General features: G+C 42.3%; 2 protein-coding genes across 2 annotated transcripts in view; one reads left to right on the top strand and one right to left on the bottom strand.

The window, feature by feature from the left end:
* Positions 1-12132, top strand: part of wwox (WW domain containing oxidoreductase) — a 126430-nt gene extending 114298 nt beyond the window's left edge. The window contains exon 9 of the mRNA XM_054619803.1: positions 10600-12132. Coding sequence (XP_054475778.1) covers positions 10600-10791 — 192 coding nt within the window. The 3' untranslated portion in view covers positions 10792-12132. The remainder of the gene's footprint in view (positions 1-10599) is intronic.
* LOC129108131 (transcription factor Maf-like) overlaps positions 11881-18266 on the bottom strand; it is a 41566-nt gene continuing 35180 nt past the window's right edge. The window contains exon 3 of the mRNA XM_054619807.1: positions 11881-11968. The gene's annotated coding sequence lies outside the window, so the exon portion shown is untranslated. The remainder of the gene's footprint in view (positions 11969-18266) is intronic.

The raw sequence follows: 18266 nt of genomic DNA, 5'->3' as shown, positions 1-18266 counted from the left end.
CCTCTTTATTATCTACACTCATGTTTTCTTCCAGCTCCTTTCTGCCACTTGCCTCTCTCCATCCTCAGTAAATCAGTGGGAGGTGTGTGTGTTTTGATTCGGGGTTCAGGCTGTCGTGTTAAGGTGTTACCTAGACCGACCGCAGACTTTCAGAATGTTCTTTGGGCGCGATCCATAGGGGCTGACACCGAAGGTGACCCCCGGTCGGTAACCTTGGAGACCAACTTTATTAAAATGAATTTGAGTAGAGGGGCCGCACTGACAGCAGCATAATTACATCGCAGAGCATCAGCGCTAATTTATGCAGCCCGCATTCAACCGGTCAGGAGCGCCGAGATGGGGTCAGGGTGGACACACACGGAAACACACACACACACACACACACACACACACACACACACACACACACACACACACACACACACACACACACACACACACACACACACACACCCATACACAGCATACCCACAGGGGCATATTGGGAAACACACTCTCAAACACACACACACACACACACACATACACATGGATCAGCATACCAATACAAATAGGTAAATACATTCAGTTTGCTCTTATACTGCACAATGCGGTGCCACCTCCCTCTTTGTAATGTTTTTACTGCTTTGAGGCTCAATGTGTGTTTGAATGTATGTAGGCATGCATTTGTCACCTGTGTGTGTGTTTGTGTGCCAGAGAGACATTGTGTGTGTGAGTGTATTTAGCAGTTTTATAGAGATAGGCGCTGGACAGATCTAATTAGTGTCTTAGCCTGATAAGTGCAGCTGAGTGACTCAAATACAGCCCTTAAATTCACAGCGTTTCATCAATTAGCTCACAGAGAAAAATATCCTTAGCATGTGTGTACATTTTTGCTGTAGTGGTCTTCCTTTTTCTAATTGACGCTAAATCTCCATCAGTGATGGGGAAACTCTCATGCAAGGTGGTAAATACACTAAAGGAATTTAAAGGTAAAGGAACGTACCTTGAATGTTCATTGGTAGGGATAACAACAGGCTACATTAATTATAACAAGTAAAGGTCAATGCTCTGAAGTCCTTTGGGGTTTTTGCCTCAAGAGTAACTTTAATGTTTTATTAGTTTTCTTAATCTTAGCACCCTTTCCTCGAGACCAGCTGTTCTTTGGTATAAATTACCAATCTCCTCATATTCTCAGTTTTTTTTTTTTAACCTGAACATGAACACACACACACAAACTTCTACATGCATTTTGCACTTTCACCCATTAGAATTTCAATATAAAGCAGGCGTCATAGACACATGACCAAACCCAACTTCTGCAGTAGATGTGAACAAAAATAAATCCGAGATCAGTTAAACTTTATTGCTACTAACAATATAACAGATACTACATAATAAAAATATTTTATTGCAATCTTGTTGATTGTGACAGCTTTTCTTTCAGCATGCAACTAACACTTTGTGATTGCCATCGCTTTTATTCATGTATTGATTAGGAAGGTCCTTGGTGCTCATTAGGCTCCATTAACTAAGATCTATAAAGGGAAAAGAAAAGAAAACAATTCTGATAATGTGTCACTGCTTTGCATTCTGGCTGCAACACAAACAAACAGTTCTCTCATCTTTGCCCTGATCTTTGCTCAGCTCCTGTTCAGATGACGTTTCCAGCACCCAGTCATAAACCTGGTGATGACAGGTCTGCCCCATAGAGGCTAAAGAGAAAAAAATAAATGTGAAGCTCGGGAGTATCAGAAGGTAGAGAGGAAGAAGGGGTCGGAGGAAGAGAAGCGGGAGAAAGTGCTATAGAGGAGGTTATAAAGGGGGTGAACAGCGGGGACATGGATATAAGTCACAGCTCCAGTCACTCCATTGTAGCCGTTGTGACCAAGGGCACACTAATCTACCCCATTAGCCGATCTCTCCGACTCTCTCATAATGTTACCGCTAGCTGCTCTCCTGTGACATGTTCCTGGTTTGTGTCTGTGTGAGAGAGAGAGAGAGAGAGAATTCGTTTGTGAGTCAGTGTGTGTAACAAGAGACAGTGTGAATGAGACAGAATGCGTTGCCTGTGTGTGTGTGTGTGTAAGTGTGTGCGTAATGACAGTTCAGCTAGTTGCTCTCCTGTGAAAATGACACGTTCCTGCCAAATTAATATCATTACTATCAGAGTTTAATGGGCCAGCACTGCCTTCTTATTTAAAACAGAACATCCCTCTCTCGACCTCCACCGCGAGGGAAGGGGAGGGGGGTTATGAGCAGGATAGGCAATGTGAACAGACATTTTTTTTTTTTTTTTTCTACTACAGCCAAAGAGGAAAATGAACTTAAGGTAGGGTTATGATGAGCTTGAAAGCAAACAAACAGATGATTGAGAATAAAAAATATATCATTCAGCCATTGAGGAAAGATCTTAGACAGAAGAAATGAGGAAAAACATTTTTATTTACAACTGCAACCCACTTTATGTGCATTCAGTGGGGTTAGACTACTTGTCATTCACAGTTATTTTCCAACCGTGTCAGTCATTTGCCTAAAAATTCATTTCTCTTTCTGCTTTGTGTTAAAGCTATAAAATGTATCTCTGCTCTGTTGAACAATAGTGCTTCTTTCCCAGTTGTAATGTTAAATTTTTGGATTGTGTTCGCTGTAATTGTTACAGCCGGGTGCATGTCTGCTCTTGGAGTGACGGCTGCTATCATCACCGGTATTTAACATAACAAAAAGACAAATAATTGTTGCATTGTGTTTTTTGTGTTCGGGAAAAAAACCATTTAGAATTTTCGAGGCAGCTTTGAGATGTTTGCCTCTTGGATACATTTCTTTCATAGCTTGTGTTTCACAGTCCGCCTTTCTGGTCATTGTTTTTCTATCTTATACAGTACTTCACAGTATATGTGTGTACAGTTCTAGCAGTCTGTTACGGTGTCATTCTTCACTTGGAGTCAGCACTGTGATAATGAGTTCATTTGGAAATACACTCTGCGGGCTGCCTGTGCATGTGGACACATGCATGGCTGTGTATGCACCTGTGTGCATATTTACACACTCTGTATACACGTGGATACAACTATTGCTCACTTCATTGTGTGTGTGTGTGTGTGTGTTTTTGGTATGTGCACACCTGAAAATGTGTGTGTTTGAGAGTGTGTGAATATGTCAGGTTGCCGCAGGAGACCAATTAGCTGGTGCATCAGTGAGGAGGTGAGCATACACACACCTGTGTGTGGCCCTATTACACCAGCCCATCACACACTCACATACCGACACACAGACAGCATCGCTCTGCTCATAATAGAAACCTAGTGACACTTACAGTACATTGACCATATGGAATAATGACTTCACTGTGTCAAACTGTCAGACTTGAGTCACCAGCATGCATTTTCAACCAGGTGTTACTAACTTGACCAACTTTTGTGGATTATGGGTTATCTTGCTGCTGCTGAATGGATGTTGGTACCAATATGTACTTTACATTTTAACATATCTTCGCTCAGACCACTGCAGATGAGATCCACAAGTGATTTGGTTCAAACTTTGAGGTATCGGGCACTGAATCAGGTGAGAGTGAAAAAAAAACCCCGATCACAGCCAATAAAGCAGCCAGGCCTCTTCATGTATAATTCAGATCTTTTATGGTGGGCTATGCACCCAAATGGGCGTGCTAAAGGAAGACTAAGGCCATTTCCAACCAGAGAAAAGCCCTTTTAAAAGCTAATCCCTGTGCCAGAGTCCTGCTCGTTTTACTGCCCCTCTTTAATGAATAGGTGTCCAATAAGGCCTTTTATTGTCTTAGCATATGTTGCTTTTATTAGGGGAAAATAATTAGGTTGTGCGGATCACTTCGGAAGTCCTCTCGCAAGATAAAAATGAGATAGTTTCACAGTCATTGCGCAAGTCCTTCTGACTCCTAGTCGTTTTCCCCTTGGATGCCTTGTGCCCTAGGTCCCTCACTTCCTCCTCTCCTTCCTTTCCCTCTCTGCTCCTTGTGTCCCTCCTCTCATCTTTATGCCTCCCCCTCCTCCTCTACCTCTTGTCCTTTGCATTCCCTCCACCTCGTTCCTCACTTCCTCTTCTATTGTTCCCTTGAACATGCAGGCATTAAATGTATGCAGCGATGTCGCACTGGACTGCACATTTACACACACACACACACACAAAACAGATGAACAATCACAGTGTGACAGGAGGCTGTTGATGACTGACACTCGGTTGATCTTATCTGGCGCAAAAAGGGTAAAGGGATGGCCGCAGAGAGAAAGGGAAAGAAATAGTGCAGGAGGGGGTTTCTGCTGTGCTTTGTGTTGTGTTCCTGTCACTCCTACATAGTTTATTCCTCCGCTCCTTTCTTTCTCTGCCTTCTCATCTTCTAGTACATCACTCTGCTCGCTTAAATAGAAAGAAAGAATGTCAACAGGGCTCATCTGTGATCCGGGACTCCAGGGAAAGAGATCCATTTACCTCCAAGAGGTCCTACTATGACCGTTTACCCATGAGACCTCGGCTACACTATGCCCAGTCCTGTAAGTTATGAGCCCGGAGGGGGATGGGGGCTGCAGGGGAAAAGGGATCTGCAGAGGGTTGATGGAAAAGAACCGGGCTGAGGAAGGAGCAAGGGGCAAAGCTGACAGACTGAGAGATTGAGCGGGCATGATGAAGGAACGGAAAAAGAAGGAGGGAGGGAGGGAGGAGGCGTGTCCTTCCATCCTGTCCTTAATGCCCCTCAGGGGAGCCCACTGCCTGTAGGTGAGTATTAGCCATCCGCCAGTGGGCTAATGGAGGGTATGAAATAGAGTTTAGTACATACAGATTAGGGGATAGACTAATAACTGGGGAGACCCAAGAGGAGGAGAGCTGGTCACTATCTGAGGATCTAGACAAGCTCTCAGTCAGGATATGGACATGGCCCCCACTCCAATAAAGGCTTTACCTTTTATTCAGTGCTGTTGGATGTGTAGAGGCGAATCATTTGTTGAGTGCTTGTGGATTATTTTATCATGCTAGAACTGAAAAAATGCACAGCACCTTTCCTTTTTTATCTACTGTGATCTTTGGCCTACCTCAGTCAGGGTGACAGAGGTCGACCCAGTGTCGGGGTGAGTGTCAGGGTACTTTCTGAAGTGTGCGCTGAGGTGTTTGAGGTGCTAATCTCCTCTCCTCTTGGTTGAGTGGCCAAGCTGAATGGAGGGCAGGTTGTTTATCTGAGGGGACCACGTTACCAAGGATTCCCTCTACAGCTGGGCCAGGCACGCTCAGCTGAGCTGTCGGCTCGCAGAGATTACCACAGCTGAGGGCAAAGACCGCTCTACACACACGCACGCACGCACGCACGCACGCACGCACACACACATTCACAGAAAAACTGCACATAGAGGAAGTTTTTGATTTCAATGGTTATTTATTAAATGTAAAATATCTTTAGCACAGATTAGAAATCAGACACCTCCATCTATTTAAAACATCACAGGCTGAAAAAAAAACTTTCCTAAAACAGAATCACAATCCCTTTGGAATCCCACTTTCAGGATAGTTAGTCCACGAGGCCGGGCAGAGGGCTGAGGCAAAAACGGCATCACTCCTCCTGATCTATTTTCTGCAGCTACAAGCCAGGAAATACTTTCTGAATGCAAGTTGCAGCCTTATTACATTGGGTTGTAGAAAACAAGTTTTGTCCATCAAGTACCTTTTGAATTCAGGTATTTTACCACTTGGGCATGAGAAAAAAAATCTTTAGTTCACCGTTTTCCTAAATGTGACTTTGTCAGGGGTAAAATAGTATTTTCAATCAAACGATGAACAATTGTTTTCCTTTCAAAACTACACAGTGAGTATTCAAATCAAAGGATGCCACTTGTCTGTGATTGACAGCTTCAACAAGGCTAGCAAAAATGATTTGAAAAAAAAATCATTGATGCTTATCTCCTCTCCTCTTGGTTGAGTGGCCAAAATGATTTAAAAAAAAAAAAAAAAAGATAATTTGGTTCCAGCCTAAACTGTTTTCTCGAGCTGCTGCACATCCAGCAGGCCGTCACGTGTCGGGCATGGACATATGCTGTAATGATCTGTGGTTGGTCATGCCAGGAACTGAACTTCTCAAATTGTGTCCCAGGCATAGATGGCTTTGCCAACATATAGCACTGCTGGAGAGCCATCACAGAGGTCAGCTGGTGAACACTCCCCCTCTCGTTTCTGCTCTGCCTCAACCCTCGCTGCTGTACAAATGCCAACTGACAACAACTGACACAGATGGTGAGCAGAAACACAGAAGGACAGGCAAAGGAAGAGAACCACCCACAGGAGTAAGAAAACAGGAAGACTCTACAAACACTGTCCAAGAGAGGATATTGCCTGACAATATTATCAACTCATTTATTTTAAACTTTTTTTATTTTTAATCTTTTATTTTTTCTACTTTTTTAAATTATTATTTTTAATTTTTTTTTCCAGCACATGCCATATGAGAATTTGTGGATTATAAAAGTACCTGAAAGAATTGCTAGGTTTTCAGCATGCATAGCTGTTTGTATTTACAGGTTTGTATGTACAGGGACGGGCCAAAAACAGACTGCTCTACAGTACTGGGTTTATTTACATCCAGGTAAGAGGGAGAGGTCAATGTCATAACTACAGATGTGCGGGTGAAGGGTCACATGCATCGGGTCAGAGAAAGCTCATACGGCTGAGTACACCTTGGATGATGAAGACACAGAACAGAACACGGCAAAGTAACATTACTGTTAATTCAACAACATCACATCTCCCCCACATACCAATTTTTGCTTTTGAATACGCTCAAGAAGGATTTTTCAGCAACTGGTTATTGCGTAACACTGTACAAGGACGTTTCTATTGCAAGTCCATGAGGTCCATGGGTATTGAGTCGATACTGAGATTGGAAGACTTGGATCTGATCCCAGAGCAGTTCCAGAGCCATAGTAGTGGATCCCAGAATAAGTGCAGGCTCATTGCTGCTCATCTACGGTCAGCTTATTGCAGGGTGTTTTGTGAGTTTAGTATAGTATCAGCATGTGGGTGTGGTTTTGTTACCCACAAAAGCAGTTATACACAGAAAAACTGTCCTGCTCCTTTGGTTTGGCATATTGCTGTGGTCTCATTTGTTTTTTTTATTTTTAGCATCACGGATCATTTTTAAATAAGTGTTGTTTTGATGCATGTCTTCAGTCCCATCTTCTCCCCTTCCAAAAATCTGTGAGAAAGTAGCAGAGCTGTTTTTCTTTTGAGGGAATGTTCAAGCAAAGTCTCAAGTAATTCAAAAAGTCTTGGTCAAGTCTGAAGTCTTCATTGGATTCTCTCAGAATCTCTCTGAATACCAATTGAACTGATTAATTACATGGCCTAGTAAAAACCTTTTTTAATTAATGTTTTGCAAAGCTGAGAACTAGTCTCCTCACTGAAATGTATTAGATATTTAAAAAAATTAATAAGAAATAGCTACAAATGTATGTATGTGGATCCATTTTACTGGCTTTCTGAATAGGCCAATTGCACAGCAATAGGCAGGGCAACCGAGCAATCATAAATGTATTCACTATGATTAACTAAATGCACTTTATTTTACTACGGCTACAAAACCTTTTCAATAACCTGCAACATGGCAAATTGTGACATATTATCATTGAGTTATCCAGTCTGAACTGTTAATGTGTTTTGTTGTCAAGTCAAAGTCTACAGCTCTGGGTAGTAGAGAACAACTCTTAAAACACCACAGATGTTTGTCTTTGAAAACTACTGTACACAGGGTAATGATTCACATTTAGTTGCAGAACATAGAAAGACACACAGCAAAATCCATCAGTTTGTAGACAGCTAAATTTACAAGCATAATCTACAGTTTCACATGGGTTAGAAATGGCTGTTACACCACAGATGTGTATGATGCACACTGGTTCAGCGATATTACCTTTCATGTAGATTGTCCCAAATGTTAATTTGCGTATCTGTTCGTGCTCGTGTGCAGGCGCATGCTCGTGTTCAGACATGCACATATGGATACTGTATGTGTTTATGTCTAATTGTGTAATGTAAGTGTATTGAGGTTGTTACACACCCCCTCTTGTTCTCTTTCTCACATCCTCACACACCCCTTGCCTCCCATCTGCAAACACACACACACACACACACACACACACACACACACACACACACACACACACACACACACACACACACACACACACACACACACACACACACACACACACACACACACACACACAATGATAGATGGCTGTGGTGGGTGGTTGAGAATGTTAATGCCTAATCTCATCAGCCTTATCTTCTACAGAGGTCAGAGGGTCAAGTGGTGAGGGGGATGAGCTAAACACCAATAAGATAGCACATTGCTGGACGCACAGGACAAACAGTCAATGTACTGCTCCATACACTGCTAACTAGACTGTTGCAGCTCTACTTTTTTTTTTACTTTTATGGCTACTGAGAAATGGTTGCCATAAAAAAAATATAAGAAAATACCGAAGACTTCATTATGAAGTCAGCCACATAAATCTGGATTATGAAGGTGAAAGTTTTTCTTTATCAATATTCCAACTTGCAGCAGGACCAGTGTTTGGTAACTGGACACAAACAAACTGCTTTGAAAGTCAGCCAAGTTCAAGGAGGGCGTCAGCGAGTCAGAGCATGCAGCACTGAAATCTTCAGTGGAGTTTAAAAGGCATTTAGCTTTTTCAGACGAGCTAAATCAGATGCCCTAAGCGAGGGAGATGAGTTAAACTGAGCGCGTGCGAACCTGCAAACTCAGAGACACTGCTTGGCATTTGTCTGTCTTTGATATGGCGACATGTGATGTGGATGAAGTTATCGCCCCGCTGGCAGGTGAGACAGTCACCGGCGCACAGAGAGATGCTGCCTTTTCATCTGCCGTTTACCAGCTCTCTCATCACACTGCACTTCAAACACACTCAATCTGCTGCTGCGACGTTACACACCAGGGCTCCTACTGGCGGAAGTTTACTTTCGAGCTTTGAGGGGGTTGTGTGTGTGTGTGTGTGTGTGAGTGTGTGTGTGTGTGTGTTGATGAGAAAAATATTTCTTAGAATCTGGTTGGTGTGTGTATTTCATTCATTGCATTTGGATTTATGTGCATATTTTTGTACTTGCATGTGACAGTATAACTGCTTTAGACCCTCAATGGATCTTTCCCACTTCATGTGTGTTTGTCTCACAGCTGCTTTAGGAAGCTCTTCAAACAGTTGGCATGTTATGTGGCGCCATTATACATGTATGCATGTTTGTGTGTCTTGCCCATGTTTGACTACTGCGTATATGAGGTTGTCTCAGTGTGTGCCAGTGCTCTGTGCTGAACGTTAGTCCTTAGCCTCCACATCAGTGTTCCCTCTCACTCTCTCTGCCCTCCGTCTCACTCTCGCTGCCTCTCATTGGGAGATAAAGAGGCGAGCCATTTCATGTGGCCATATAGAAGTCATCTCCAGGCCTCTGAGTTTGCAGGGAAGCTGTCACAGCAGCTTTTAGCCCGAGCTGCAACATGAAAGATCCCTCTTTGAGCAGTTGGGTTATGTGTGTAATTCTCTCTGACGTGTTTATTCTGCTGCAGTTTCAACTTTCATTTTAAAATGTCACATACATTTCCCTCCTCGAAGAATATCCCTACTAATTACTGACTGACGGGACAGGGTGTATTAGAGAACTTAGCAGGTTGCGCCCAAATACTGTTTTACTTTTACAGTGCGTCTCAGCTTGAGAAGACATGAAACATTTCTGGGTTGAGACTTGAGTGATCTTCAGATTTAAACTTGCCCAAAAAAACCGAGAGGGAGGACTTACTGAGGAAGAGCCAGAGGGAAAGCCTTGTGGTGTGTGTGTGTGTGTGTGTATGTGCATGTTTGTGTATTGTTTGTGAAAATAATGCTCATCTATAACCAACCAACTTCTGATCTAAACATGTAGGTACAGATTTGTACTTGCATCATTTCCAATACTTATTCTCAACTTTAAAAGCATGGCTGAACCCATATACCCATCATATGAAAATGTACATGTTCATAACCCGGGCATTAAAACCTGTTCTTTTAATAATAAACTAAATAAAAGCTGCAGTTTCCCAGGTGATTCCCATCCAGACAGGAGCTGGTGTAATTTTCATGTTCTCCACTGTGAGTCTTTACATCTGTAGCATTCTCATGGTCCCATATCGCCAGAGGTCCTGTACACACCGGGTAGAGAAATAAATAAATAAATATATGTATATAAATATATGTACAGTAAGGGGTTATGCTGTTCCCATGGTAATATGACCCAGTCATCATGGGCTGCAGGGAGAGGGGAGAGACAGCAAGTTGAGTTTCTTTGTTTTTTTTCTTCCTGTTGACACTCCTGGTCCTGCTGTCTCTTTTTCTGCGTGTGTGTGGATGTATGTGTCTCAAAGAGGACATAGCAGTTTGGTCGGTGTCCGTTGTTTGTCCTCTCTTTTTCTCAGGACAGGACTCGTCCAAATTGCAGAGTCAGTAAATGGGCTCTCTGTATCTGTCTCCTCCTGCAGGCGGATCCTGTCTCGTTGTCTCAGTCTCATGAGTCGCCCGCTGAACTCGTATCTCTTTCTGCGTGTCTCTCTGTCCACAGCAACAAGGGGCGGCCACCACGGTGTACTGTGCCGTAGCTCCGGAGCTGGAGGGGTTAGGCGGCATGTACTTCAACAGCTGCTTCCGCTGCCTGCCGTCCATCCAGGCCCAGGACCAGAGCTGCGCCGCCAGCCTGTGGGAGCTGAGCCAGCGCCTGGTGGAAGAGAGGTCAGCAGGCATACAGGCCCTCTGATGGACAGAAGAGGAGGGAGGAGGTGGACTAGCCAAACAGGAATCATAGATGGTGGCTCACGGTGATGTCCAGTTTTGTATGAACTGAATAAAAGGTAACTGTACTCTGACTGCATAATACAAGGGAGCTGCCAAGTCCATCTGGATATGTCACGTCACTACGGGGGCTAAAACACACTACACATACAGTACAGGAGGGGGTTTCATATACACTCTACTGAATAAATTAAAGTTTGAGTTGTGTTCAGTTCTGCTGTGGTTGTTTACAATGGGAGGTGGGTGACGGGAGAAGATTTGGGACGAATTCAGGGATCTCTTAAAGATTTTATTTCTCTGTTTGTCTCTGTAGCTTTTCATAACTCTCTCAAGTCGTGTCTATTTAAAAGAGCAAAGTTCAAAGAAGCAAATGACTTGTCTTGCTAACAATACAGGGTTACCTAATAAGCATATACTCTATGATATATGCATCTGTTTCCAGCAATAGTGCACTGCATGGAAAATATTGTGTGATCCAAATTAAATTCAGTATCCCTTGTCTAGTTCTACGTAGATGTTTCCTATTGAGATACAGAGAGCGTTGGTTCATCTTTGTGCTAAATCTTTTTGGGCATAGAAGAAATAAGGAGTAATGGGCATGTGACACTCATGGATATATAAACACACTAGGTATGATTCTCATGGCTATATACATTATTCTGCAATAATTGTATTTCTTATCAATGTCCCTATTTGTTTTCTGTACAGTATTTACAATATCCTGATTTCTGGGCATGTGCTAAAGGGGTGTGGACATCATAATTTTCTCTTTGCTATTTGACTCAACCTACGTATTAATAATCTATACTCTGGTAAGTCTAAATCACAATTTAGAGGTATTAGTGGGAAGATCCGTGTCCATTTGAATAGCAAATACATGTGGTGGAGAATCTTTTTTCCAGAGTCCAGGATCTTTAATTTCTTTGTTTCTTCCCTTGTTGTTGGAGTAGAAGAATGTGAGTGATATCAGTCTCCTGTTGTTATTTTATCATCATTGTTTTAATATTGATCTCTGGCTTCGGGTCGGCTGGGGTTTGGTTGCCCTGAAGCCGCTGTGTGGACGCTTTTGAGACATTGTGCTTTATGGCAGTCTGGGTGCCGTAGGTTGCTCTTGAAACATCAGCATTCCAGTGTCATGATATCTGTAAGAAAAACAAATGAGAAAGAACATTTAATAAAAATCTTTTTTACAATAACGTGTGTGTGAAATCATTTTAAACACAAAGTGGAAGTCCATTCATTTGGAGGCCATTAGGGGGAGATATTTATATATTAGTGTAGTGACCTAACACTGAAGTCTGACTAAGTAGGGCAGTTCCTGAGACGAAAAAAATATGTATGTGTACTAAGATAGCATCAACAGTACACAGTGTGTTTGATGATACATTTAATAAAAACCTTTTCTCTATTCCTTGTTCATATGCTTTATGTCCGACCCCTGTGCTACTGACAGATCAACCGGCTGATCCCATACATGACCTGCATAGTATCACTCCCCCAATCGCAAAAGCAGCAGAATAACTCTGTTCTTCTTTTAGGCCCACGCACAAACTCATACGCACAGAGCTGCCTAACAATTTGGGACTTATTTTACCATTTATTTTCCACTGTATACTGTATTTCTCAGGTCTCTTTTTTTTCTGTCCCTCCTACACACTCACACATTCAGTCAGAAACATGATGTACCTTTACACAGCCAGAAACTGATACCGGTGTCCTGTCCTGTCATAATCTATACTACACCCAGAGTACAGGTGTCTTATCACTGTCCTTTCACAGCGCAGGACTCACGTGGAACAGAGATACAGCATGAACACACGCACACACATATATATATATATATATATTCACACACACACACACACACACACTCAGAGTCTCATGTGTACACGGCAAAGAATTGAGTGAGAAACCACGCAGGTTTTCTAAGCAAGTCCAGGTGCACTATGGTGGTGTGACCCCTTAATAAAATGACATTCATCTATTACGTACCGAGTTATATAACGCTACTTATAAAAGTAAACAGCAGGGTTAGCTACAGCGCTGTTACAATGTTACAAGTTCTAATGAGAACAAAGGATTCCCCGGCTGCTGTCCGTGGTGCTGGCTCATTCATGTCACTGTACTTCTAGTCCGCCCTGCTGTCTTTTTATCGTTTCCATTTGCAGACTTCCTGTTTAGGCTGTGCCACCGGCCGATACACTAAAACACAGTTCCTGCCTTTTCTGGTCTCTCATGTTGGGGCTCATTCCTGCATGGTGTCACACTCAAGTACTGTTGAAATCTAATTTTATTCAAAGGATTTCAAGACAGAATAACTTTTAAGGATGGTTATTTTATTGCCAAGTCTCACAACTTGCTTCTGTGATGATCCTTAAGAGAGCAATTCCACACCTGAGCTTTTTCTAATGTTCCCCCTTCCTCCTCCACCTCCCTGTTTAAGGAGCAAGGCTCAATCTGTGAATAAAATAACCATAAGAATAATGTCAACTGTTTGTGACTATATATGACTGAGCTTTGAATGTTTAGCTTATCAACGACAACCCTATGAAAGCAGAGCTTTAGAAAACAGAAAACAGACAGAGCGGTTGAGGAAGCCTTCGATTGGAGGGGCGGACTAAAGACACAAAGGAGAATCTCCAGGAGAACAAACAAACCAGACGTCTGTGTGGCCGTGCACTGCAGTGGCTGATCCATGGGTGTGTGCCTGAGTGAAGAGGGAGGTTCCTGCCTGGCTCTCATACGAAGTCGTATTGATCAGGCCCTATCGGAATCATCTGATAGCTAATCGATAAGCTACACTTCCTCTCAGCGAGCAGGGAGGAGAGAGAAGCACGGCTCTCACAAGAGTAGGACCTTGATCCTTTGACCCAACAAACAAGTCCCGACACACACTCAACACAGACACACACACACACACACACACACACGTTTTCATTCTGTCGCTCTTCGCTCTTCAGTTACTTGACTCTCTCTTATAATAACCGTACAAGACAATATAATAACTTAAAGCCTGTGTAAAACAAATAACCAATATACATTTGAATGTTATTTTAATTAGTTGGATTTACAGTTGATTTTTTTCCCTCCACTGAGTTTATTTCAATTTGGGCCGTAATTGTTTACGACTGACCATTTCATTTTCCATTATTGTTTTTATTTCTTCTTGTGATTAATTTTAGCTCTCAAAGAATAATTATGAGAGGATTGATTTGATTATGCCTTTGTTCTACTCCTATCGGCTCCATTGACTGAGGGAATGCCATGTTGCCATTTCAAGCGGATATATTTAATGATCACAATCAATGTTAAAGCTCTCTCCAGACTCAACTAACTCAATAAATATCTGCCAGGAGGAAATTTACCATCTAACTACAGCAGGCAATAAAGTCGTGCTGTCTGTTCTCCTCCATCCCCGGTGTTCTCTTTCCACCTCTTTCTTTTAAGGATGATATTGTGATTAAAACTGTTGATCAATTTTCATAAAGTATTACTGCAGAGTCGATGAAAATATTATTTTCTTTGCAATATCTGCACATGTGCTTGGCTTGCACACTGCTGTTTTATATTTTGAAATAATTGCAGAACGAAAAATTAACTGATTATTTCCCAAGACTCCCTTTGCACTTAATAAATAAGTTTTAATAAAAAGAAAAATCTGCTTGTCTGAGTCCTGTTTTGCAGATATACTTTTAATTCAGTTTTAGGACAACAAAAACATTTCAGCTTTTGTATGTGTAGGTGTTGTGTGTGTGTGTGTGTGTGTGTGTGTGTGTGTGTGTGTGTGTGTGTGTGTGTGTGTGTGTGTGTGTGTGTGTGTGTGTGTGTGTGGGCGGGCATGTGGCTTTATAGGGTAAACAGTGCAGTGGGGCTGCCCCGTCTCACTGTGCCGGATGCATTTCTCTCTTAGATGTAACGGACCAGTAGCACTAAAATAGAAAACAACACACTGCTCAGAAGCGCACTGCTAATACGATGTGGATGTTTTATATGACAGGAAGTATAGCGTTTTAAATTCAGTTCTCTTTGCCAGTAATGAAAGTTGTGTAATGCGAAGATGCTGGAGTTGTTGGCACAAGCAACAAAGTAGACGGTTCTCTCCACTTCCCTCTTTCTTGTGCTCTTTTAAAGAAGCAGCATTGATAACATTTGGATCCCGATAGCTGTGATTCAGTGAGCCTGTTCACTATCAAATGCACTTATTTTCCCCTGTAGATCTGCTTGCGCAATCTATAACTTTTCTGTTTTTATTGAAGACTCGACATGGCACCTTTGAGGAAATCCTTCCAGCCCCAAATCCCCAGCGTGTCCTCACCGCTAGACAGCATGACCTTGTAAACCCTGAGTTATTTTACTCACCCATTGTGTGAGGATAGAAAGAAGAGAGAGAGAGAGAGAGAAAGAGGAGGGACGGGGGGTAGAGAAAAAAGAGCTCCTGCCTGTCACAGCTTTCAAACACAAAGAAAAATGAGCACTTGTGCTGAAGTACAATTATTAGCCCCTGTCTACAGATTCATCACACTATAGAGAGGGAGGAGAGATAGGGAGGTGAGTGGAGCAAGAGGTGGAGTCGAAGAATGTTGAAAAGAAATAACTGTATAGGTATGGGCAGAGCAGAATGGAAGATGGAAGGACAATAAAGAGAAAAAACTGAGGAAACAGAAAATGAGGGAAGTTTTAGGGGGAATACAAGAAGGAAAGAGGAAAGAGAAAAAGGCAAGGTAGAGGTAAAGGAAGCTAAAATGAAATAAGAGGATTTGTCAGGCCAGCGGTTGGTGGCAGTAATAAAGCCTGCTAATCTGAGGGAGAACGCTTGGCTGCTCTCACACTGACTCTCTTGACGCCACACCTTACCACCAGGCCAAGCCAAGGTCACACACCAAGGTCACACACACACACACACACACACACACACACACACACACACACACACACACACACACACACACACACACACACACACACACACACACACACACACACACACAGTTCATGCATGTTTTTAGTCTGCCCCATCACTCTTTTGTGAATGTGTTTGTGTGAGCTTCTCCAAAATGTTTTGCGTTCACCGCTGACCTCTCCACACACCTCTTTTTCTCTCTCACCTTTTCTCTTTGTGTCTCTTGTCTTCTTGTTAGTCCCCCCCCCCCCCCCCCAAAGCCATGTTGATTTTGAAATCTCATTTTTCTCTCTTTCTTAACTGGCTCCGCTGTGTAAATCAATACCTATCAAAACCATTACATAAATACATCTGTCACAAGCAGATAGTAGAGTGGGGATGTAATGTGTCTGGTTAAGGCCACCATAGGCTGAAAGGAGATATGATGTGGGTGTGTGTGTATGAGTTCTCAGAGGACAGTGTCATTTTGTGTGACCAGGTGTGTCGGGCAGACAGAAAGGTTGTTATTGAGCTGTGGTAAATGGCGCATAACCTGGTGCACCGCTTACTTAGCCCCAGACCCCTGTTCTCTCTGTCTCTTTCGTGTGTATGTGTTGTGAGTGTGTAGTCATAGTCTGTATCACTTCTTGAAGGCGGCAAGACTAAAGTGAGTGCACAGTGAAGGGGTAAAATAATTTGGATGCACAAGATAAGCACCCGGACGTATGCAGCTGTATTTTAGGTGTGTTTACATGGCTAGGAGCTACTCACTGAAATCGTCCTTAAAACCAGGGCTATGGTATTGTTTGAAAGTTTCAAATACTTGCAATGTGATGCCTGAGTTTTAGTGCCAACGTGATGAAAAATTAAGATAATTAAAACCCCTTCTAGAAATAAATGTCTCACACAAGCCACATTAAATAGCCTAAAACTGGCAAAATGATTTAAATCAGGAACTATCTGATCACAGAAGTAGTAAACAATATTACCAATCCGAACAGACTTTTAGTACCAGCTGTCAGTACTCGACAGTATTAAAAACTCAGTGTCATGCAATCATTTTAGCCAGCACCAAGAAGGATTTAGAGTTGCCAGCTCTACGTACAGCCCATTCATATCTCCATGCAGCTCAAATACAAGACATTGACGTACACAGATATACTGATTTATACGGTGACAGAGAGCACAAGGCAACCACCCAAGGAGGGCGATAGAGAAGGATGGGGATGGAAGGAATGACTGGTAGAGAGAAAGAGTTGGGAGTGTGTTTTCATGCACTCTTCTGTCTCTTAATGGGCAGTCTGGAGCTACTAATATTATATTTTCTCAACAAACAAAAATAATAATAATCGTTCTATTTCATTCCCAAACACAAATATGGAGTTTTTCCTCATCTTTTCTTGCAGCAGTTTCTTGTTCTATTCTTTTCCCCTCATCACCCTTTAATGTTGTCATTGGCATTTTCACACCTCACTTCTCTGACAGCGGAGACAGTGATTGACGGTGTGATGCAGATTTACATGTCATGCTTAAATAGCACAATAACCTGCGCGCAGATAATCACCTCATTGAGAAACGCTCCGGCCTCTCTCCACTCACAATTACTATTGTGTATTTGATCATATAACCACTCTCCAACAATGCACTTAATGGGCTTATTGGCAGCAGACCAGAACTTGCTTGTAAATAAGCCTGATGGTGTTTGATTCTAATAAATTAGGCTCATATATGCAAACACAGTAAAATCATAACAATATCCAAATGTGCGTAGGCAGAGGTGGGGTGCTGACAGGCGGAGATTTATGCTGCTACCAATTGGCCAGCCTCATCACTCACTCAGCTATCTTCAACTATTTTATTTGTTTAATTTCCAAATGTGATTGCTACACCATTCCCGCTCAAGATGATAAATGCAAAGGATTATGGGTAGAGGAGGCCATGATTAATACGCATAATTTTTCAACTGGACCAATCCAAAAAAAAAGAGAAAGGAATGTGCTAAGAGCTCTGAGGAGGAATAAAAGCCATTTCTGCTGGGACATGATGTAACCGAGTACTATAAGGAAAATAAATGCATTTTCTCTCAGTCGCTCTCCCTAATTGGGGATGTTTGGAAAAGCCTTTTAACCAAATAAAATCAAAGGAAAATACACAGTGCTGAAACTGCTCGATGACCTCATAGCTTCATTTCTGTCATTTATTAACCTGCATAATGTGAGTTCCCACTGTTTTACTTACTCCCCTGTGTTCTGAGGGTTACACACACACACACACACACACACACACACACACACACACACACACACACACACACACACACACACACACACACACACACACACACACACACACACACACACACACACACACACACAGGTACACATTGCAACTTTTAAATGTTTATTTTTTTAAATCTTATAAATATTTAAATATATTAATAAATTAACCTTTGCTGAAACTGGCAATACCAACAGTAACACACAGCAACAACGGCTTGGCTAATAAGAAGATATTGTATTTTTGTGAAGCATCATTGAGAAAGACTGGTTAAATGTGTGTGT

The sequence above is a fragment of the Anoplopoma fimbria genome, chromosome 19 (genome assembly GCF_027596085.1).
Source record: "Anoplopoma fimbria isolate UVic2021 breed Golden Eagle Sablefish chromosome 19, Afim_UVic_2022, whole genome shotgun sequence".
NCBI classification, from domain to species: Eukaryota; Metazoa; Chordata; class Actinopteri; order Perciformes; family Anoplopomatidae; genus Anoplopoma; species Anoplopoma fimbria.
Note: the sequence above shows the minus strand (reverse complement) of the source record. Positions and strands in the feature narration are given on the sequence as shown.